We start from the raw sequence: 22,997 nt of genomic DNA, 5'->3' as shown, positions 1-22,997 counted from the left end.
TAAATATTTGATAATTTTGTTACATTTTGATTTTTAAAATTAAATATAATGGTAAATTTCAGGAAAATATCATTTAAACATGATTTTGATTAGTGATATATTATGTCTTGTGTCTCATAACTTTTATGATTTTTTTTATCAAAATTAAATTCTTAAAAAATAAAAACATTATAAATAGCTTTTAATTAGGTAATATCTCGCACGTTGCTGCCATTTAACAATAATATTAATTAAAAACACTAAAACATATTTGTATATACTTATTTTTATTATCTTGTAAAATATTAAGTTTTCTAAAACCGAATGTGAGATCCACTGTGAACAATAAAAGCTAAAATGAATTGAAAATTTTATGGCATAAATCAACAAATTCATTATCAAATTCTTTTAATACCTTTTGAATTTGTAACTTAAGTATTTTAACTAATGCATTATGCAAAAAGATGTTGTAAATTTGTGAGTATAGTCATCAATAGATCATAAGAGGTTAATAAAATGATAAAAATACTTACAATTAGGCGAATTTTATTTAGAGAAGCAAACTCTATACGAAAGTTGAAGAATAAAATATAAGTAATTTTTTTCAAAGTTTTCTTATAAAGTTTTTTAGAAAATTAACAACGTTAAATAGATTTACATAAAAAATAAATAGATAAAGAATAGGAAGAGATTTATCATTTTTGGATTTAATGAATTAAAATTTTCACTTTCTATCTATGAGTGGAGTAATTGTAATAATTGAGATAAGAAACCGATAATTATTGAAATTAAATCCTTTGAACATTCTTTTGATGATTGTAGAGTTTTAATTTGTAAGTTACAATGTCAAATTAATTTGTGGAATTATACAATCAAAAAAATTAAAAAAAATTTAAACAAGAGAATAGCTTATTTATAAAGTTGACATGTGACATATTTAAAAAAAAAAATTGTATGTTTAACTAGAATTATGTTAGATTTATATTAATCAATAATTTTTTAATAAAATAAATGATAATAATACGAACGAGCTTCCAGAATTTCATGGAGATGTCACACCGCAAACCATAGTCATTTGCCAAATCAACTATGGGAAGCTTCTCCGTGAGTGTTGAGATTGCTTGCATGATTTGCCATTAAACTATTTATAATAGGAATAATGTCAGAGGAATGATGTGATTATAAATATAAAATAATGCTATATATTATATAATTAAAAAAGTGATCTTAAATTCTAAAGTTAAGATCCTATTCATTTTTCAAATATGTTTTTTTTTTTTTTTAATCTAAACACTGGATTTAGTTTCTTTTATCCAAATATTTTCAAATATTAAAAGAAAATTTGAATTTGGATTAATAGCTTGATCCTTGGATAAGTTTAATAAGTTTATTATGAATATACATAAATCAACCTTTTTTGCAGCTTAGGATTCATATTTAACATACTCATCGCCATTTTTAAATAAAAATTAATAATAAATCAATTTAATAAAATTTTATTATAAAAACTCAAATTAAACATGATTTATGAGTACTGATAGTATATCTTAATTTGTTCAACAAATGTTACACATTTATACTAGTAGTAGAACTAACTTTTGGTCATCGTTCTTTGAAACGTCATCTCTACCATAGGAAGTAGGAAAACACTTGACACTTGGTTGTTGAAAACATTATTAGTACTTGGTCGTGATAGTTGACCTGGTTTTGGATAGCACCTGTCTCCCGGCTAAATGGGCGTCCTTATACATGTCTGGGCCTACTTTTATCTGTCCATGAACTAAACTTCCTGTCTAATACAACTACCACAAAATTCAATGACTTGTTGATCAGGCACAAAATATTATAATTTCATTCTCTTTTCCATAAAATAATAATAATAAACCCACTTCTCTATTCGTGGCTTAACCATTCCGTTGAACATTTTTTCCTATCATAATCCATTTCCTTCTTACCAAAATGTTGCTGTTCCAGCCACAAGGTAATTGGAAATTTAAACTCAGCACCATCTGCCCACCTAAGATCATCAAGTTTATGATCCACGAATAACCATTCTAAATAAAAAATTAGTTTCTCCAATAAAGTAACAACAAATAGTATTTGATTATGAAAAAAGCTACCAGAACATATTTTCTAAATCCTAGCCACAAGGCCTGGTGATGTTACCATCGCTAGTATTTTTAAAAAAGGAGAACAGACGTGTCGTAAAAGATAAAAGCTGCTGCTTCTCTGCTTAGTGACTATAGCTCATCCTCACTTGTATGCCCCCCACTCGATGGCTTTCCATTCACTGCAACAAGCTCTGTGTCAAATATTAGTGTTGCTCCACCTGTAAGTTTGGCAAAACCACATATTTGTCATATTTTCTTATAAAGCAAAGATTGATGCAATTATGTAGTGCAGCTTCACTTAATAACATCAGTCATTCAATTAGACAAGTAGAACAACTGTTTATCATTACCAACTTAAGGCATTAAAGTAGTTCAATCAACCATTAAAGAACAACAGACAAAAAGGAATTACCAGGGATGGTAGGTGGTGAACCCTGTGCACCATAACCAAGCTTTGCAGGTATTTTCAACTTCCGCTTCTCACCGACACACATCCCCAACAGTCCTTGATCCCATCCTGCAAACAGCATATTTTCTCAAGCATCAATCAACTCCATGCAATACAACAACCAGCAATCCAGTCATAAAGCAAATGAACCATTGTCTGAGTCTTGCCAAAAAGCTTGAGTGGTTGTTTGGGGAACAAACCTTTGATTACTTGACCACTACCAAGCTCAAACTCAATGGGATCACCCCTTTCAAAACTGGAATCGAAAACAGTTCCATCAGTGAGTTTCCCCTGCAAAAAGGAATAATAATACGTGTCAACCAAGGCTCATAGGTAGTATACAATTAATTCTAACCATAAATGTTTTGACGGCAACATATTCTTAACCACAAAATTCACATGACTAATCATTTGCTTGTGTTTTTTTAACCATTTTCTAATAAAAAGAAATAAAATGAATTGGAAATTGGAATAATGGCACAATCAAAAATATATTACAAACAACCATAAGTCACAATAAGCAATGCCAACAAAACTATCCAAGTTGAAGGCCCTTTCATATGAAATTTAAACAAATACATAGAAAATTAGTAAACGATACTTCTGTTTTCAAAATCCAACAAACAAACATTCTCGAGAATTTGAAACCAGATAACATATAGCAATCACAAAAATGTTTAGCTCCTCATTTATTACTTTCAAATTCAAAATCCCCAACCCAAGTTTCAGGAGCAAGCAGCGAGTTTCAAAACAATGATCTAAATGTTTCTCAATAGTTCAGGAAAAAAACCACAATCAAATATACATTATTTTCTGTCTAAGGGTCAAACAATATAGGACAAAACTTAAACATTCAGCTGAAGCTAACATACCCGATAGTGCACTTTGATTCTATCACCTTTATGAGCTTGAAATTCACATGATTTGGGCTTATACTGTGAAAAAGTGGGAAAAGAATAGATAATAAGATCACAAGCAAGGATAAAAGGGGACTAAATAAAAAAAAGAAGCTAGAAACTCATTTAACTCTACATACAACAATTTCTAACAGCATGAACCAACTAACAACAACAGGCAAGGTTCAAACTGACATTACAATTACCCAATTAAAAGGTAAAATGTAAAAACTCATTCTAAGAGTTTAAAATCTGCATTTCTTGTGATTCTATAAGCAAAGTAACAGACTCCATGCTCAGAGATAAATAGCCATGAAAAATCAATGGTAGCCCTAAAGAAACCATGCCCATGAAGAATGAATATATATATATATATATATGTATGTATGTATGTATATATACGCCATAAAATTCTCCAAACCACAATATCATATTAAAGCTAATGAGAGACGCATTTGACAACATTCGATTTACCTCAGATCAAATCATTGTAAAAGTTATACAAAAATGTTTCAACATATTTAAAGAAATACCTTGACGCCGATCTGGAGCTCGGTAACATCGGATGACTTCTTGGCATACGCTGAAGAATTGAAGTGTAGAAAGAAGAAACCAATCATAAAAGTAAGGAACCTAAATTGCTTAAAAATAAAAATAAGGATTAAATCAAAACACAAAAGACGTTTTAAAAATTAATCAGATCTGGAAAGAGTGAGACGGTATAATTAATGAGTGAAAATTGATTGGATTAAAAACTTACCAAATGTGAAAAGGATCAGCAGAAGAAGCAGAATGTGAGCCACCTTCAACGCGCAGCTGAACCTCATATTTGTTTCTAAGTCTCTCTCTCTCTCGCTCTCTCTCTTGACTAGTCTGTAAATTTTGGGGTTTCGATTTTTATGAACAAACCAGAAGGGACATACGTAACTAATGGGCTGAAATGGTCTTCTTCTTGGATTTCATTCGAGGCCTTATTTTTATGTTAGGGCCCGTTTTTTTGTTACTACTATTTGTTTTTGGGTTTTACTAGGGAGCTGTCTGGTGAATTCATTAGTTATCTAAGAAAAATAATTTAAAAAATCTATAAAAAAAAAAAAAAAGCATTTTTACCAAACCCTTATCACGTTCTGTTTGTTTCGTGACATAAAATATAAAAATTATTGTGTTAAAAATTTACACTGACATATCAAACACAATTTATTTTTTTAGCTTTTATCAAACTAAATTTTAAATCATATCATTTTTATGCATTTTTTTAAATAATTTAAAATGTTATGCCTAAAATTATCAGATTTAATTTCTACCGTATAATGGAACTTTCATTAATTATCGGGAGGATTCAGAAGCTGCCTCCCTCCGCATACAATCAGTCTTATTAAGTAACCAATCTTCATCCAGTGTAAAACACAAACAAATCTTGTTTATAAAACCCCCAACCTTTATGAGAGCACAACTATCTATATATTAAAACAAAACATTAGAATGCAATGACACCATTTGTTGCAGATAAAACATTCAAATTGCTCGCATGATTGACTAACCAAGAATTTGATCTAAACCGATAGATGACAGTGTTCCACGTGTAAGACACTGTATGTTCAATGTTATCATCCTCTTTTCTAAATGTTAATCAGTGAAAATGTCGCGACTAGCCACTTAATGTTCAATTAACATTTTAGACACACCACCAAGAAGCAAAACTGCCCTTCATGTTATCAGGGTTAAGATGACAATGGACACCAGCACTGCCACTGCGGCTGGCTGCAAGGAAACTTGGCCTTTTCGGATAGTTGTAGTGATGAATAGCAAATTCTGTTCCTGGATAACACAAAAGTCTTATAACTTTGCAGCCTCCCCGTGAAAAAAGTATCAATGTGACTTCCATCAACTAAACAGGGGCAGGAGCAACGTCTTCCCTGCCTCTTCTCCTCCACATTGATGCGAAGTTACTCTTACCAATAGACACACTTAAAAGTAGATCCATTTAAAGAAAAACCTCAAAAGATCATGAATCAATTCAGCATCACACTTTCATAAGTGGAGCTGTACAAACAAGTTGGCAGCTTCAAATCTGATTTGACAGCTTGAACTACTGCATTTTCTGACAAGAGACAAATATTGCATCATAGACCAGAGAAGAAAATTCAATCCCGATTCTTAAAATGCAATGCATTCACCAAAATCCTGTAATTCTTTTGGCCCATAGACAAATCCCTCTTCTTCCACTCCTCCAGCAATTCAAAAGCATCATTACTCCTCCCTCCCCTACATAACTCTACTAATACAGCGTTATAAGTCAACAAATCCGGTGCCATCGAGCTCCCCAACATGTCAGAAACGACATCAACAGCATCCTCAAGCATTTGCTCCATCGCAAGACTACAAATATACATAACAAACATTTTGTCTATTAAATCTTCTAAGCAAAGCATTAAACAATTAAGCGAATGTCTCAAGCGTGGGTTTACAATCATCTGATTTCAGCATTTTCTTGTAGACATCAAACGCGCGCTTGAAAAGGAACTTACGGCCGCAGCAGAAGTGGATTATGGTGTTATAAATAGGGACACTGATAGGGCAGGCTCCGGCGATCACTTCTTCGACTAGGGTTTCGGCGTGGCGATAGCGTTTGGCGGAGATAAGGAGTTTTATTATGGTGAGGTAGGTCGCATCGGTGTGCTTGTACCCGCGCTGTAAGGCAGTCCAGCGGAAGATGTCGAGGGCGAGATCAGCGTCGGGTCGGGCGCTGCCTCCACGTCAGTGGGGGTGAATCCGTGTTTGAGCTTTTGGATCCATGTTTCGAATTGGGTCTCGAGAGGGGTTCGGGTTCCCGGAAGGAAGAAGGTTGAGAAATGGTTTTGAGACGGTTGGGGTGGGTTAGAAAAGGGGCCGTGATAGAGTATAGGGTGCGTGAAATGGATTGAGATAAGGAGGTTTTTGGGGGGTTTCTGTAAAGTAAAGGTGAGCAAGCGATGGAAGGCTACAGGCATATTCAATTTCAGGGTTTTAGCGGGTGAATGGGAATCGTGAAGCAAGAAAAGCTAACCATTCAGTAGCTTTGACAGTCGCTGTTATGTGAATCCGAGCCCAAAAGTAAGAGCATTGGAGCCAGCTCTTTTTTTGATGGGCTAGGCTTGACGTTACTGATTAACCAGACTACGCCTTTGGTATGGGCTAGACTTGATAATAATTTTTAACCGGATTAGGCTTTGATTTGTTTGAACGTCACTTTGGAGTGTCGTGTTTGAAGGTTTTTTTTTTTTTTTCTTCTAAAAGAGATATTAGAACTGAAGGGTTAGTATTATATTACTGGGTGTACATTTTATTTTGGTATTGATAGTATTAACGTGTTTTGGTGTATTGTTTCAGGTTTTCGGATATTAATTAATATTTTGTCTATCAAAAATACATACACATACAAACGCATTTTGATTATACACGCTTATATGTTTATATACAAATATAAATATTTAATATCTAAAATATTCAAATCTCAAATAAATTAAATAAATATAAAATAATAACCTAATTCAGAAAACATATATTATTTTTTGGATGAAATTGTGAACAAATAAAGATGTCATCAAAGAAAAAAATAATGAAAATATTAAAAACATACAAAAATAAAAAACCAAAACAATATATACATCTAAATGTATCTACTTTCCTTCAAATCTATACAAACTAATCGATACTGCTTAATAAACGCATAGGACTAGAAGCTTTGCATATTCTTTCTTGCTCGCTAGTGTTCGTTCAATTAGGGCAAAATTTAAGTGAGGCTTGGCAATCGAGTTGAGTGGGCTAAGCAAATTTCGAGATGACTGGATTCAATTTGTTAACTTTTTTAATCAATTCATATTTGAGTTAGGTTAAGTTTCTAAATAAGTAAGATCAATTGTTTACAAAATCATATATATATTTTAAAAATTTTCCAAAGATATCATTTACCGGAGAAATGAAACAAACAATTTAAGTTATTATCATTAATTTTTAAGTTAATTGAAGTTGCATTGGCTTAAGCTTTGAACAAAATAGACCGATTAGTTGAATTGAATTAGCTTTATGATCAAAACAATGATTCCTATATTTTATTAAAATTGAAATTTAATTCATTTATTATAATTCATAAAAATGTAATTATCGTATTATCTTAATTGAATATTTTTAATTTAATTATTAATTTCATCGTATTTTTATTTTTAAAATTATTAACATTATTGTTGTATTGATAATGTAAGGGTTGAATTTACCAATGCAACATTAACTTTATTAATGTAACATTCACTTTGTCAACATAATAATATAATTGAATGAAATTAATTATCAAATAATGCAAATAATCTTTATATTTATAAAAAAATTTATATTTTAATTATTTTAATATAATTCATACAAAATTTCATCTCGTTAATATCTCTTTTACTCTGTTTTGATGTCAGCTTATAATATTTTACTCTCTTTTGATGTCTAGCCCTGGAGATACCGTGATGTTCGGTTTGAAAGACTTTCTTTAGTGAGAGCAAAAGTGAATTATTCTTTTTGAAAGAATAATTAACTTTTAGAGTGGGACTTATTCTTTTTTTTAAAGAACAATTACCTTTACAGGGGGATTATTAACTGTTAATAGTCTTTCTATTCAAAATATATTTTCTAAAGTGTTGTCAAGCCAAGGTTATTGGACTGGCTAGATCAGCTCTTAATACATTGTCCCATTGATGTTTGGAGATTGGAGATAATGTGGTTAATTAGGTGAAGGATTGAGTTACTAATGGATGCTGCATAGTAGTAAAATTTTCTATATTTTATATATATATATAAAAAAAAAGAATCCCCTTACTTTGGCTGGAAGGAACTGTCCTCTACTCCTTTTTTTTTTCTATAAAATAAATAAAAAGATTGTAGATGTTAAATTTAACAAATATTATTTTTTAAAAATATATAAATCAATTGAATTAAATATAAAATTTTGTTAACAAAAGATGAATTAATTATTCCCATGTTAATGATTGTAATTTTGCAAATTAATTGAATGAAATTCCCACTTTTCAAAAAAACTTCTATGCAAGTTAGATGGCCATTGTTTTAATTACCAAACAAATATATTAGATGGAGCACAAATTTAATGTTTTTCATTTTAGCCTTTGTTTGTTTTGAAGCTAATTATATTACTATATTATGAAAGTCTTACTGCGTCATTCTCTTATTATTTAATTCAACACTCACCCACAGTTCGAAAAATTTTAGTTGCTTTACTTTTTCATTTTATGCTTTACGCCATTGGTAAAGCAACTTTCTAAACTACCCTTCTTTATTCGATTGCTTTCTCAAACAGAATGGGAAAAGTTTTTCTTTTTCTTTTTTTTGTTGTTTTGGTAAGATTGGATAGAATTAAGCATGATCATTGGTAAAATTTCACTGTCATTTTATTTCATCCATCCTCTGCATATTCTTTATCCCTATTTAAACTCTTTTCTATCCTTTATCCTTTCATCCTATAATTAAAGGAAGATTATTCCAAAGCTTTGATAATCAATCACAACTAATTTAGTTTGATTTACAACAGTGACAGCTCTAGATTAACACCATTTGCGCAAAATGAGGTTTTTTTTTTCTCCCTCCTAGAAAACATTGCGTCGCTGTCAATGGTCCATTGCCTCTTTATTATTATCATAATTGGAGCGAACGAATTTGGCTAGAAAAAAAAAACCAAAAATGCGAAACTACCCCCAACAATATTAAATGGAGAACAAGCCATAAATAGACAGAGTTGATTTGAGATGACGTTTCTTCCTGCCCTGGATGCTAATGCTAATCCAAATATCGTTTATAAAACCCCCCTTAATATCTACTTGTAGGATTTATGGGCTTGTAGGGAAAGCTACAAAAAATGTACTGTGAATACACATTTCTGAGTCAGACGGATACAGCAACATCAAACAAAGGACAGCTGCTTTATATGTGGAGAAGCCAAACGCCCCCAAACGGCTATCTGCTCTTTCTCGGACAGGGTCTTTTTTTCCGAGTCACCATCTCTTTTTTTTTTTATTTTTTTTACTTTCTGCTTTTTCCTACTTTTCCTGGAAACTAAACAAAAGCTAATAATAGATCACATAAAAGACCCTACCTTATATGTCTTATTTACGACTTTTTAATTCCTTGAATATCACTTCACCGATCTTATTAATTGATTTTCTATCTGCGAATCACTTTATCATTTCTTCTTTTCTTTTCTTTTATATTTTGCCTTCCACAAAGGTAAAGTAAAGTGTCTATTAAAAAAGCATTATTCCCACCTACACTGGGGTCTCCGGTACACATTGAAACAAACCCAACCTTTGACGACAATTTCGTCAGCCGCTGCTTTGGTTCAACTCCCTATAAAGCATTGTCGTTAACGCATCTCACCATCTTGATCAATTCCTATTCACTCATCAAGGATCCAATCTTTCTCTCCTTGACATCCTTTTTTTCTGCTATCAACCTAAGGAAGAAGCATCTGATAGAGATGCTGAATATGGGTCTTCTTTCTCTGTATTTCCTCTTTCTTTTGCTTTCCATTTCGAGTAAGCTCTCTTCTAAAACCAAAAAATAAGTCATTTTTACTTGTTTTGGGGAGGTTCTAATATATCTTTATTTGATTTTTTTTTCTTTCAGGTGGTGAGATCTCAAGTCAAGTGGGAATAAACTACGGTCAACTTGGGGACAATCTACCATCTCCAAAACAATCAGTTAAGCTAATCCAATCCCTCGGAGCCAAACGTGTCAAAATCTACGATGCAAATCCCGACATTCTTAATGCTCTCAAAGACACAGATCTCCAGGTCTCGATCATGGTTCCAAACGAGATCATAACCAATATCTCCACCAATCAAAAGCTAGCTGATTCTTGGGTCGAATCCAACGTCGTCCCTTTTTACTCCAAAACCAAAATCCGATATCTCCTCGTTGGCAACGAAGTCATTAGCAGTTCCCCTAAAGAAATCTGGTACAACATCGTACCAGCCATGCGAAAAATAAAAAATTCCTTAAAAACCTATGGCCTCAACAAAATCGAAGTCGGTACCTCAATGGCAATGGATGTCCTGGAATCGTCATTTCCACCTTCAAACGGTACGTTCCGATCTGATATCGCCGATCCGATTGTTAAACCGATGTTACAGTTTCTAAACCGGACCAAATCTTTCTATTTCCTCGATGTTTACCCTTATTTCCCTTGGTCCATGGACCCCAAAAACATTAATCTCGATTATGCCCTTTTCGAATCCCGAACCATAAAATACACCGACCCGGTATCCAATTTAACCTACACTAATTTGTTTGACCAGATGGTTGACTCGGTTGTTTTCGCAATGAAAAAACTCGGGCACCCCGATGTTCGGATCTGGATTGCCGAAACTGGTTGGCCCAATGTCGGCGATATCGACCAAATCGGAGCCAACATTTACAATGCCGCTACTTACAACCGAAATGTTATCAAGAAACTAACCGCCAAGCCCGCGATAGGCACGCCGGCAAGACCCGGATGGGTTCTCCCCTCTTTCATATTTGCTCTCTATAATGAGAACCAGAAACCGGGTCCGGGAACTGAGCGGCATTTCGGGTTGCTATATCCTAACGGGTCAAATGTATACGGGATCGATTTGAGTGGGGAGACTCCGGATTCGGATTTCGAGCCTTTGCCGAAGCCAGATAATAATGAGCCGTATAAGGGGAAGATTTGGTGCGTGGCGGCTCGAGGAGTTAATGCGAGTGAGCTGGGTTCGGCATTATCGTACGCATGTTCGCAGGGGAACAAGACTTGTGACCCGATTCAACCAGGAAAGGAATGCTTCAAACCGGATTCATTGGCTTGGCACGCGAGTTACGCATTTAGTTCTTATTGGTCGCAGCTCAAAACGGCTGGGGCGACTTGTTATTTCAACGGCTTGGCTACTCAGACGGCTAAGAATCCAAGTAAGTTTATTTTCTTTATTTTAATGATAATATATTGAGATTTGTCAAATGTTTTGTTGTTTTTAATTATTTTTCGTTTTTTTTTTTTCAGGTTTTGGACACTGTAAGTTTCCAAGTGTGACGCTTTGATTTGGGTCCCCTTTTTATTCATTTGTGTTGAAGAGGGAGTAAGATACTTAAAAATAATAATATAGTAATTTGTTTTGGCCTGTCCCTCTGGGAAGGCACACACACCTCTCTAGTTTAATCCTGATTTTGTCTTTTTATTTTTTGGCCAATCCTGATTTTGTCTTTTGCAATTTCCAGGAGATTGGATAATTTCAGGTTTAGTAAAATGGGCACTCAAAATCACTTCTAGTTGCTAATCATTCTCATTTGTTAATGTTAGCTTTGGTCAATGTAGTTCTTCATTACTAATATTTATTGAAATTTATTGTTTGCTGTTCTCCATTAATTTATATATGAGGAAGCATCATTTCAACAACGGCTAATTGCCTTTGTATTCGGTTGGTGTGGCTCTTTATTTTTGAGAGATGACATGGGTCCTGTTGCCAACGGATAGATAACGAGGGCTTAATTACGAGGATTGCTACATCTTTCAAACCTTTAGCTTGTTGGCACCTCTTTTTCCTACAGAAACTGGTCGTAGGTAGCAGTGGTGCTGGATTGTTGGGGCCAGCTATTCCTGTAATTCTCTTTATGAAAGTTGCTCAGCTTGGATTCCCAGTCATGAGTCATCCTCATCCCACTCTCAGCAGTCACACCACTCTGACAATTAATTTATGGACCGTCCTTTGTCCCTACTCCTTTTCTATATGTTTTTTTTTTTTTCTCTTTTTGTGACAGAAATAGGATGATAAATAAAAGATAAAAAATAAAAATTGACGATTAAAATTTAAGATTTAAATAAAAAATATTTAAATTTAAAATTTTATAATTTTTTATTAATGGATAATTTTTAAATTTAAAAAGTCTTAAAAAATTATAAATCTATTTGTAAATTGATAATTTATTTTTATTTTAAAGATAGGATAAATTTTTTTATTCCTAAAAGTTTTTACACAAAAAAAAAAACTAAATTTTTTCACACAAGTTTGAGATTTGCCATAGCGTAAGCATCCATGATCCTTCTTTTGATTGAATTTTCTCAATTTCTGCTTCCTTTCAAGCCTATTCCTTTGTTCATAGCGGATGAGATCAAATGGTACAGCAACAAAATGGGTAGAGTTGAGTTCAAAGAAACCATATAAATTTACTCCAAACTAGGATTTCGCATGCTACGCATAAGTCATCCGAATTCCAAAGATCTAACAAACATCAGTACATTATAAAAACTTTTTAACAAAGTGTGATAATTAGTAGTCCCACTTTTCATCTGTCAATTGGTAAGATCAAAGAAGAAAGTAATAAAAATGTGGCCTAAAAGCAGCTTTAGAATTGACATGACATGGACAATTATGAGGAAGTTTGCTTGGGTTGGGTGTTAAATTGGGACATGACATGTACAATATTGATGCAATGTGGTCTCTAGTCAGTGTATGGTGGTTGGACAGATTCCTCTCCTTTCCAAAACCTTTTAGTCTGTACCTTTTCCTGTGTTGGCTTTTTGTTTGCAGCGAGGGTGAGGTCTAGTGTTTGCCTAAATTAAATGAGACCAAAACAAATATATGAGACCAAAGCAAAACCAGGGGAACATTTGGTTTACCTTCCCGTATTTCACCGAGAATGATGTACGAATTAAACTTGTGGTAGAGATACAAAGCCTGCAGAGACAGTGCCTCTGCTGCTCCCACGTTTGAGCATTGGCAACAAAAGCATGCGCATGCTTTGGGCCTTGACCTTTCTTCTAAACCCATCATATGGTTGACCCAAAATAATCACAAACCTTTTTCTTTTGGGGTCATCATTCATTAATTACAGTAAAATTGATAAAAATGCATGCTTGCAATATCACGGGTTTGCGATGCATTCGAGGAAAATCAACCATTCTTTGCCAAGATGGGACAACTCACCTAATGGCGCAGTTTTGGTTGAAACTTCTGGCATTGGTCGTTATCAAAGAAAACTCTCTACAAATTTGTCTTAATTAGAAATCATCAATGTAAATTCGAATTTCAAAATGTGATTAGTATTCGCTACTTAGTCAAATTTTCATAGGGAAAACCGATCAAATTTTACCTCTTTAGAACTATTTATAGAGTTTCCTCGTAACTAGAGCAAAAAATAATGGTCTAAAAAGAAAAACAGATACAAAGGGCCAGGCCATCCAGGCCCATAGTTCCGAACCTTACTTCATAATGGGCTATGTCTTCAACCTTCCGCCTAAGCCTGACTTAGACTCCAGTTTTTTTTAAGCAATCGAGTATTATATTTATGTAACATATTAAATAATCAGTTAACAAATTAAAATATAATTAAATAATTATATCAATATAATATAAGATTTGAATTTGAGATTTTAAGAGTTTAAGACTTTTTTTTACCACTAATCTAAGACCTCGTTAGCTCTAAAGATTGTTGTTTTATTAATAAAATTATTTAATGTCTTTATGTAAGTTTAAATTTAAAATGAAAAATATTAATATCAAAATAATTTTATTTTTGAAGAAAAATATCTCTTACAAACGGGCAGGTCGAGGCTTAGTAAGTTGCTCAATTTTTGCGTGAACCTTTAATTGAATTTGAATGATAATTGTAAACGAGATTTTATGAGCATCAATAAGCTCAGACTGAATAAATTGACTGTACATTTTCCAGGGAAATCAACGGTGAATTTTTCCAGGTTAATATGCATTTGGAGCACTAATGATTAAAGGGGCAAAGTACACATTTTCCATAATTAATTTTGAATCAATTTATTTAAAATTGAATTAATTAAATTATTTTATTTTATTTTTATTAATCTAATTGAAATTATTAATTTTAAAGATTAATTTATTAAATTAAATTTGATTAGTCCAATTAATTTTTTATTAACCGAATAATAAATACATTTAAATTATATTATATTTTAAACTTTTAATTTTTATATTTTAAATAGACTACATAAAATTATTTAATCAATATATTATATTAGAAATTCTAACCACTGATGAAATAAAATAATTCATTTTATTTATTTTTTATTTTGCTTTTGTTATATTTTAATTAAAATTTTAATTAATTCAATTAATTTAATTTTTGAATCTAATTAATCAAAAATTAAAATTTTTAAAAATTATTTTTGTTAACTAATTAAAATTAATTTAATAATTAATCGATTAATTAAATTAAATTAATTCAATCAATTAATTCAATTATAATTGAATTATGAACACCTCTTAACGCTGTTGTTGGTGGTTGATGTTACAGTCGAGGTTCGGAGCCCTGTCAATAATGGCGAACGACGGCCAATGCCCATTCATTTCTCCGCATCGCTGTTGTTTATGAGATCAATATTTATGGATCCTGGCTCTGGAAAAGTTAATTGGATTGGAGGATAATAATGGAACAAAAAAATAAACAGTAAAAATATTAATAAAAAGAAACCTTAATTATTTTAAAATTACGTAATCACACCGGCGTCGTTTTATCAAACACATACATTATAGAGCTGCTGCATTAATATTCAGAGGCCCTTATCTTACAAAGAGTTATAGACTTTTAATCCGAGGCAGATCTCACCACATTTATCAGTTTATCCGTGACTGCCACGGCATCTGAAGTATTTTGAGCAACCACGCTGGTAGCGGTTAACTGGCTGGGGAGGGCTGTTTTTGTCAGGATGGCATCCGGGGTGTGGACCTCCAGGCCTTTTGCAAGGGTCGAGGACCCCTTCATTGATGGGCGGTGTCCCAGCTGCATCCACATGGTTCACCACCACCATGCTGATTAGAGCAAAGCAAATTAACCAAGCATTAATATTGGAGAATCCCATGACTTTTCTTTTTTATGTTTAATGCGGATATTGAAATATCACATATATATTGGTTTTGAACGACATCAAATTTAGAAAATGGCTTAAATAAGTGGGATATTTGTTTTGCTTTTTTCTTTTTTCAAGATTTCAATCTAACATTAGTACGTTCCACATTTACTTATATTTTAGATGTTATATATTTAACTTCTTTCACTGCATATTTTATCCACCATTGGCGGTGAAACCGTGAGGCCATTTTAGAAAAAAAAAAAAACCTATTTCAGCTATTTTAGCTGCTGTTTTTTCTTGATCTCTTTGTCTTTTAGATCCTAAAATTAACAGGAATATTGTTTGTTTTTTTTAGAAATGACAGACATTTGACAATAACCAATATAAAGCATTCAAATTGTTAGCGTTGGTGAAGTCACTTGATCCCAAAATAGAAATTCTTTGATATTTCGGTTGTTTTTCTTTTAATTAATTTTTTATTCAAATAAATTTTTATATAATTATAAAATATTGACAATTATTTATTATTTAAATATTGAAAATAGTTGTATTTTAATAATAATAATATTTATATTAAAAACTTAAAACAAAACTATTTATTCATATTTATGTTAATATTTCAAAATATTCAAAATAGTATTATTATTCTTACAACATTATTTCTATTAATATAATAATATTAAAAACAGTAATATTTATTATTCAAATGTTAAAATTATTTATAATATTAAAATAATTATATTTAATGTTTATAGTATTTATTATTAAATCATACCAAAAGTATTATTTATTTATACTTATTATTAAATTAATAATATAAATACATTTGTCAATAAAATATAAAATGATATGTTTTAAATTAAAAATATTATTTATTATATTAATATTTATTATGTATTGTTAGAATAGTATAATAATATTTATTATCAAAATGTTTAATAATATACAAAATACAAATATTTAAACTTTAATATTTTTAAAAATTTAATTATAATTAAATAATATAATTTTATTAATATAATAATATTTTAGATAATATGAAATTAAGTCCGAATTTAAACAATCATATCTAAAATCTTACTTGAGTAGAATTATAAGAATATTTAAACAATCATATCTAAAATCTTACTTGAGTAGAATTATAAGAATATTTAAATTAAAATATAAAAATTTTTAATTAAAATATTTTATTAATATAATAGTATTTTAGGTATGATCAAATTAAGATTGAATTTAAAAAATTATATTCAATATTGGAGTTGAATAAAATTATACTCATCATCTTAATAAGTAAGCCTATTCATAAACATTTCTTTTTCAAAAAATCATTGTGATAATATTTAGAAAAATCATTTTATTTTTCATTGATTAATAAATAAATTTTCATTGACTAATCAATTATCTGGAAAAAAAAAAAAGCAATGCACAAATTATTTTACGCAAAACGCCTTGGTGTCCCAACAAATACAATGGCAAATTGCGAATCTTAACTTAAGCCAAACCAACTCAAGCTTGGACCTTGAAGGGGAAGTCCATGTTCATCATAGATAGTAATTAATTTAATCATTTTCACATATATATATATATATTTGTTATTTATATTATTATAGTATCTAAGGATTAATTTAGTTACTCAACGATGAGTTTATATTTGGTTAATTAAGATTCAATTTTTGTGAGGAAAATTTTGAAATTAAAATTTTGAATCAAGAGAGAATATACTTTTAAAATCATTAAAAAAATTAAGACAAATCTCGATAATACCTCTAATATAATTATCAAAATAAAAGTTTATATAATATTTAATAAAAAAAAGTCCAGCCGGGCAAGTGGACATGAACTCGTATTTGGGGAAACAAAACCTGACGTCAACATTGCTGTTAGTTGGACATATTCTCCCAAAAAGTACCATTATTAATTAAATGAAATCTTAATATAATTTGTTTTAAAAACACATTAGAGCTGCTGCATTGTTATCCAGAGGCCCTTATTTCACATGGAGAGACAGATTCCACTACGTTTTATCAGTTTATCCCTGATTGCCATCGCCAGTTCGGCATCTAAAGATTTTTGAGCAACCACGGTGGTGGGGGTTAACTTGCTGGGGAGGGCTGTTTATGTCAGTTTGACACCCCGGGTATGGCCCTCCAGGTCTTTTGCAAGGGTCAAGGACCCCTGGATTGATTAACGGTGTCCCAGCTGCACCCACTTGGTTCACCACCACCATGCTCATCAGAACAAACCAAATCAACCATGCCTTCATGTTGGAGAATCCCATCACTAATTTTTTTTTCTTAATGTTTAATATGAATATTGAAATACCATTTACATATTGGTTTTGAATGAGACTCAAATTTAGAAAATGGCTTCAATTAGAAATATTGTTTTGCATTTTTCTTTTCGTTGCAATATTTTTCGAATTCAAGATAAGTATTTACCCCAAATATCAAAGTCAAGACGTTAAATATTTAATTTCTTTGATTAAAGTAAACGTTGTAACACCCCACATTCATTCATTAAAGCTCTGATTACTAACAGTTCTTTATTTTTTTTCTTTTAGCATTTTTAATCGGTGGTTAAAGATATAACTTAAAAATAGAGATATTATTTAAACAAAAACCTTAACTTATTAATTTTTTATAATAGCAAAAAATCTTTTAACTTTAAACAACACAATTAATTTTCGATTATAAAAAAATTAATTTTAAATTATGTTATCACAAGTAATTATAATTATTGATTAAGGTGCAATATTTTATCCTTTCAAAAAAAAAAAATTTGTAGCAGCCATTGGAGGACAACACGACTACCGTAACGTAACCCTTCTTATCAATACCTCAAACTTTTTCAATTATTTTAAGATAAAGTGTCAGTATGGATAATATTTTGTAAATAGATTTTTTTTTGTCCGTTTATAAAATTTAGTAAATAATCATAAATAATATTTTAAAATTATTAATTAATTAAATACTTTATAAATATAATAAAATTTATTAATATCCAAATTATTTATAATAAAAGATATAAAAAATAAAATATTTTATGAATAGTTTATAAATAAATTTAATTTTTATTTTTATATATATTCATTTATTAAATTTAACAAATAATTATAAAAATATTTTAAAATATATTAATTAAATTAATAAATTACAAATATAATAAAATACATTTATATTCTATTCATTTACATTCTAATTAAATTTAATTTAAATTTCAAAAGAATTATTCCCATCAATCATCCTAATAAAGCATAAACCAACCTTCAAGAAAAACAAATACTATGGGTGCTTTTGGTTTAGTTTCCTATTAAAACTGTTTAATGTCCTATCCATTTTGTCCCTTATCTCTCCCTCAATTCTTTCTATCTTATCCCCCATAAATTCATTAATTCCTTCTTTATCTTAGCTTTCATCACTTCCTATAAATCAAAGTTCATTGAACCTAATCTATGCTTACAACCAAAAAAAATCATCAAATCTTTAACAAATTTCTTTTTCCTCATTTCTCTTTTGGGACATTACTGAGTTATTGGTCATTGTTTTTCCAATAACAAATATATACTCAATTACTTATCCATTTGCTGCCAACTTTTTATTTTTTATTTTTTAATTATCTTAAAATTTAATTGTTATTTATTTATATAATTAAAACTAAAATTCTTCAAATATTAAAAGAAATAATTATAACAATTTCTCTTACTCTTTTATTTATCTCTAAAAAAAATTGGTTTTTTTTTTTTTTTTTTTCCAAAAAAGCATCAAAACCTTATCCAAATGTCATCTTTTTAAGCAAAGGTAACAGCCAAAAGCCATAAATCTCTCCCTCCCTATCTCCCATAATAGTTTCAGCGTATTCCTCTGGGGTTGATGGACCATAGTCTCTTCCTCCACAAGGACCCTTCTCTCTCATCTTTTTTACCATCCGCGGTAAAAAAACCTTGGGCGCCCGACGTATTTACTCCTTCGAATTCACCTTCCAACTTCACTTTTACTCACCGGAGACCACTTAGGACTGGCTTTACTTCTACTGATTTCAATAATCGTAAGGTAACATCGGTCAAAGCCAGCGCCGGCGCTAGCCACTGCGACTTTAGTAGCTTGAACGCTCCTCTCGAGCTAAGGTCAGCTCCGGGGAAGTTCTTAACCAGCGTTCTTCAGAACCAACGACAGTTCTTCCACTTCGCCGCTGCCAATGAACTTAAACAGCTCGCTGGTGATCGTGATACCGCCGTCGGTCGTATGTTTCTTAGCTCGGATTCTGATGAGGCCTGTCTTCACAGGTTTGTATAACAGTTCAGTTCTTTAGTATACTAAAAAAAGTATATAATTTTTTTTTTATGTTCTTTAAAGGGGTTACTTTTTGTTGATAAGTTGCGATTTGGGAAGTTCTAATTTGTGCTAATGATGATTGTCATGTTTGTTTTGGTGGAATAGAGGTTTTATCATGTGATGGGTCTAGTTCAGTGGATCATGTATGGAGAAAAGTCAACTTTGATTCAACAGTGATGCCAATTAGATTTCAATGAAATTCAAATCCATTGGACCTTGGAATGTCAATCCAAGAATGTTTTGAATTGAATTGAACTCAAATTGTATGATAGCATGATTTGTTAAATCATTTGTACACTTGTTCTACTAAATGAGATCCCTCAGATGATAAAGCTCTGTTGATGGATATGTTCTTTTATTTTCTTACAATCTGAGAAGAAACTCATGAAAATTGCATTGGACTTCAAGTTCATTAATGATGAATCATTCATGATATGAAAATTTTGATATCTAAGAAGGGTCGGATATATCGGTCTTTGTGCTTTATGGATGTCATTGTTTCAAATACCTTGTAGATTGACTGATTCGAAGACTATGCTATGCCTTTTAAATAAAAAAGTTTTTTACCATAATTTTTCTAGGGTCATAGTGGTATTAACTAATGGTATCTGGCTTTATCTCTTGGTTGGCATTGCAACACATCTATTTGGGCATTTGTGAAATCCAGTTAGTATGCAACAATGCCTCAATTGTTTATTTTGCATTCATGTTTTTTGTGGATATCCTCCATGTTTATCAACTTCTATCATTCATACTACTTTACTATTAAAGAAGCTATCTATATTTTCTTTCCACGACACATTATCTGAGGATATGTTCCGACTTAAATATTTCCCAACTGATGCTCTAGTTGAAGTGAAGCTTACTTAGCAAAGATGAAGCACTGCTACATGTCATTTTCAGATAAGGTTGCTGAAAGTCACTCCTATATGATGTGAAAATCACAAACAGTGGGCTCATCTATGCCAAGGCTACGGCTAGCATTAGGGCTTTCTTCATTCTGTTATTAGTCCCAAGGCTGAACAAATTAACTATTGAAGCTTAGTTTTCAGTTCTTTCCCTTGGTTCATTAATTGTGGTCATTCTATTTCACTTGTAACTTTAAGCTATGAAAAGCTTGAGAAACTTATTGATATTATAAACAGATAAAAACCACTCATTTTATAGGAGTTTCCCAAAACCAGCCTGCTAATGGGTTTTAACAAGTGTTTTGTTCCTTCACTCTAACACAACTAAATCTTGTCCTATAATAGAATGGAAGTACATAAAAGTGTTGGATACATGCTTGTTGGATGCTTCTTCCTGTGTTTCTATCCTTGTTGAATACAAAGTGGAATAGTATGTTTGATTATATTATAATGATTCAATTGAACTTTGAAATGCTATTCAGACTATTATCGATTTCATCTTTCTTCCCATAAATATGTAATTAGTGACTAGTATGGCTGCAATCTTTTGTTTTTGGTTTCTTTAAAGTTCATACTGTGATCATAAGTTAACTTGTCTGTAATTGTTAGTTCGTGGAAGTCTTCTGTTGGCTTGGATTAGAAAAGAAGTTTATTCTTTTTATGTTTTATGGTGATATCAAATAGACTTTCTGGCACAATGGCAATTGTCTTCTTCTGAAAGGGAGCTCTCCAAATCCCTGGCTTGGCTCGTTTTACCATGCACCCCGGTGATGGTTGTAATAGTATTAACTGCCAATGAAGTAGGTATTATTTTAGCTGGCAATATTATCACTCTTACAAATGAGCTGCCATTGGAATACCTCAAAATTATGTTGGATCCTTTGACTCTGTAGATGGTTAATATAACAATCTCTTTTGTTTATTCTTTTTTTTTTTACCTAATTAGTTTTTCCTAAATGCCAGAAGGATTGCTCAGCTGAAAGAGCATGAATGCCAAGCTGCTGTGGAAGATGTCATGTATATGTTAATCTTCTACAAATTCTCTGAAATCAGAGTACCATTGGTTCCGAAGCTCTCCAGGTGCATTTACAATGGTAGACTTGAGATATTGCCTCCAAAAGACTGGGAGCTAGAGTCCATCCATAGCATTGAGGTTTTGAAGATGGTTAGGGAACATGTCAGTACCGTTATTGGCTTGAGAGCAAACTCCAGTGTCACAGACAACTGGGCTACTACTGAGATCCTGCGGCTCCAGCTAGGCCAAGTTTATGCATCTTCCATCTTGTATGGTTATTTTCTCAAGTCTGCCTCCTCCAGACACCAACTGGAAAGATGCCTAAGTTTGGCCCTTCAAGATGGTCTGATTCATACGAACTCCCTTAAGTTTCCAGATCTGTTGCCTTGTGGATTTAAAAGTCTGGTATTTGGCCTTGTTAGTGACATGCAATCTGTTTCATTAGGTCTGGGGCCAGGTAGACAGGAAAAGAATCTTGAAGAATTAAAGTATTATGTGATGGGATTTGACCCGGAGACACTACAGAGGTGTGCCAAACTGAAATCCAAAGAGGCTGTAAATTTGATTGAGAAGCACTGCTGTGCGCTCTTTGGAGATGAGCATACAGGCATGTTGGAGACTGATGAGGTGATTTTGACTTCTTTTTCAAGCCTGAAGAGGTTAGTTTTGGAAGCCCTTGCCTTTGGGTCTTTTCTTTGGGACATAGAAGAATATGTTGACACAGTGTATAAGCTGAAAGATAACTGATTGGAGAGAAGGGTAAGTTAAACAATTAAGAATTAAGATATAGCAGTTGAGTGAAGTCTCTTTGTACAGATGCGTTATATTTTCTGCTCCATGGCTTTGGTTTGCGATCGCTTAGCAATTCGCCTTGTATAGCTACAAGTTGGTTTTATAAAAATAATTTACATACAAAACTTTTCTACTCTCTTGTTGCAGCGTTGGAGCAATCACCATTAGTCGTGTATCAGTTTGTAATTATTGCATCAATAAGATCATTTTACTTGTTTTCGACAGGGTTGATTACAAAATTTGAGATTTAGAAAAAACCAGTGGGTAGTTAATGTTCCTGGTCAACGGCGTATATATTAAAATGTCAAGCGTAAATGCATGGTTTTGAAGTCTGAGGGCTTTATTGTATTTCAGAAAGTTCCATGGATGGGTTGAGATTGCCTCTTGTAGACTTGTTTGAATACCGAATAACAGTGTTCTGTTGAATAATTCCATGGATTAACGTAATCGCTATTAAGATCTTTTTGCGTCTCTCTGTTCATGGTTTTACACGTTGAGTTGAGTGATTCATGGTTGTCCTATAAAATCACTATGATTTCTTTTCGTCCCAGATATAGATAAATTGTGCACTGAGGATCTTGTAAAAGCAGGATTCTCCTATCTTAATATCTCATAACCGTCATTATAGAAGATTGAAGATGCTTTCTTCCTATC

At 31.8% G+C, this 22,997-nt stretch overlaps 3 protein-coding genes and 1 pseudogene across 7 annotated transcripts; 2 read left to right on the top strand and 2 right to left on the bottom strand.

The window, feature by feature from the left end:
- Positions 1-2,010: 2,010 nt before the first annotated feature.
- On the bottom strand, positions 2,011-4,351 carry LOC149512852 (peptidyl-prolyl cis-trans isomerase FKBP15-1-like). Of its 3 annotated transcripts, none has more exons than XM_089750212.1 (6): positions 4,195-4,351; positions 3,968-4,017; positions 3,411-3,473; positions 2,739-2,829; positions 2,503-2,607; positions 2,011-2,308 (listed from the first exon to the last, which is right to left on the bottom strand). In XM_089750212.1, exons 1-6 carry the CDS (start codon positions 4,259-4,261, stop codon positions 2,220-2,222), a joined length of 465 nt encoding a protein of 154 aa, XP_089606338.1. In that variant the 5' UTR covers positions 4,262-4,351; the 3' UTR covers positions 2,011-2,219. The 3 variants fall into 3 exon arrangements, with proteins under 3 accessions (XP_089606338.1, XP_089606339.1, XP_089606340.1); XM_089750213.1 differs by having other exon boundaries at positions 3,968-4,075; positions 4,195-4,326; XM_089750214.1 differs by having other exon boundaries at positions 3,968-4,067; positions 4,195-4,306.
- Positions 4,352-4,479: 128 nt separating this feature from the next.
- LOC111305456 (pentatricopeptide repeat-containing protein At3g25210, mitochondrial-like) lies at positions 4,480-6,739 on the bottom strand (annotated as a pseudogene).
- Positions 6,740-9,607: 2,868 nt separating this feature from the next.
- LOC111305455 (putative glucan endo-1,3-beta-glucosidase A6) lies at positions 9,608-11,828 on the top strand. 2 transcript variants are annotated; one of them, XM_022903023.2, is made up of 3 exons: positions 9,608-10,000; positions 10,092-11,390; positions 11,482-11,828. In XM_022903023.2, the coding sequence occupies exons 1-3, from the start codon at positions 9,943-9,945 to the stop codon at positions 11,517-11,519; spliced, it is 1,395 nt and encodes a 464-aa protein (XP_022758758.1). In that variant the 5' UTR covers positions 9,608-9,942; the 3' UTR covers positions 11,520-11,828. The 2 variants fall into 2 exon arrangements, with proteins under 2 accessions (XP_022758758.1, XP_089606337.1); XM_089750211.1 differs by having other exon boundaries at positions 9,613-9,968.
- Positions 11,829-19,112: 7,284 nt separating this feature from the next.
- Positions 19,113-22,567, top strand: LOC111305454 (UV-B-induced protein At3g17800, chloroplastic-like). 2 transcript variants are annotated; one of them, XM_022903022.2, is made up of 3 exons: positions 19,113-19,579; positions 21,500-21,894; positions 21,997-22,567. In XM_022903022.2, the coding sequence occupies exons 1-3, from the start codon at positions 19,167-19,169 to the stop codon at positions 22,296-22,298; spliced, it is 1,110 nt and encodes a 369-aa protein (XP_022758757.2). In that variant the 5' UTR covers positions 19,113-19,166; the 3' UTR covers positions 22,299-22,567. The 2 variants fall into 2 exon arrangements, with proteins under 2 accessions (XP_022758757.2, XP_022758756.2); XM_022903021.2 differs by having other exon boundaries at positions 21,500-22,567.
- The last annotated feature ends 430 nt before the right edge of the window (positions 22,568-22,997 follow it).

This window comes from Durio zibethinus, chromosome 21 (genome assembly GCF_047325235.1).
Source record: "Durio zibethinus cultivar Kanyao isolate XHJ-2024 chromosome 21, ASM4732523v1, whole genome shotgun sequence".
NCBI classification, from domain to species: Eukaryota; Viridiplantae; Streptophyta; class Magnoliopsida; order Malvales; family Malvaceae; genus Durio; species Durio zibethinus.
This window is presented reverse-complemented; position numbering and strand designations above follow the sequence as displayed.

Excerpts from the sequence above, each read along its gene's own strand:
- LOC111305455 (XM_022903023.2), top strand. The coding sequence starts at position 9,943 with ATGCTGAATATGGGTCTTCTTTCTCTGTATTTCCTCTTTCTTTTGCTT. Across the intron at positions 10,001-10,091 it reads TCTTTTGCTTTCCATTTCGA|GTGGTGAGATCTCAAGTCAA; the intron begins GTAAGCTCTCTT and ends TTTTTCTTTCAG. Across the intron at positions 11,391-11,481 it reads TCAGACGGCTAAGAATCCAA|GTTTTGGACACTGTAAGTTT; the intron begins GTAAGTTTATTT and ends TTTTTTTTTCAG.
- LOC149512852 (XM_089750212.1), bottom strand. The coding sequence starts at position 4,261 with ATGAGGTTCAGCTGCGCGTTGAAGGTGGCTCACATTCTGCTTCTTCTG. Across the intron at positions 3,474-3,967 it reads AGCTCCAGATCGGCGTCAAG|TATAAGCCCAAATCATGTGA; the intron begins GTATTTCTTTAA and ends ACTTTTTCACAG. Across the intron at positions 2,309-2,502 it reads TTCACCACCTACCATCCCTG|GTGGAGCAACACTAATATTT; the intron begins GTAATTCCTTTT and ends CCAAACTTACAG.
- LOC111305454 (XM_022903021.2), top strand. The coding sequence starts at position 19,167 with ATGGACCATAGTCTCTTCCTCCACAAGGACCCTTCTCTCTCATCTTTT. Across the intron at positions 19,580-21,499 it reads GATGAGGCCTGTCTTCACAG|AAGGATTGCTCAGCTGAAAG; the intron begins GTTTGTATAACA and ends CCTAAATGCCAG.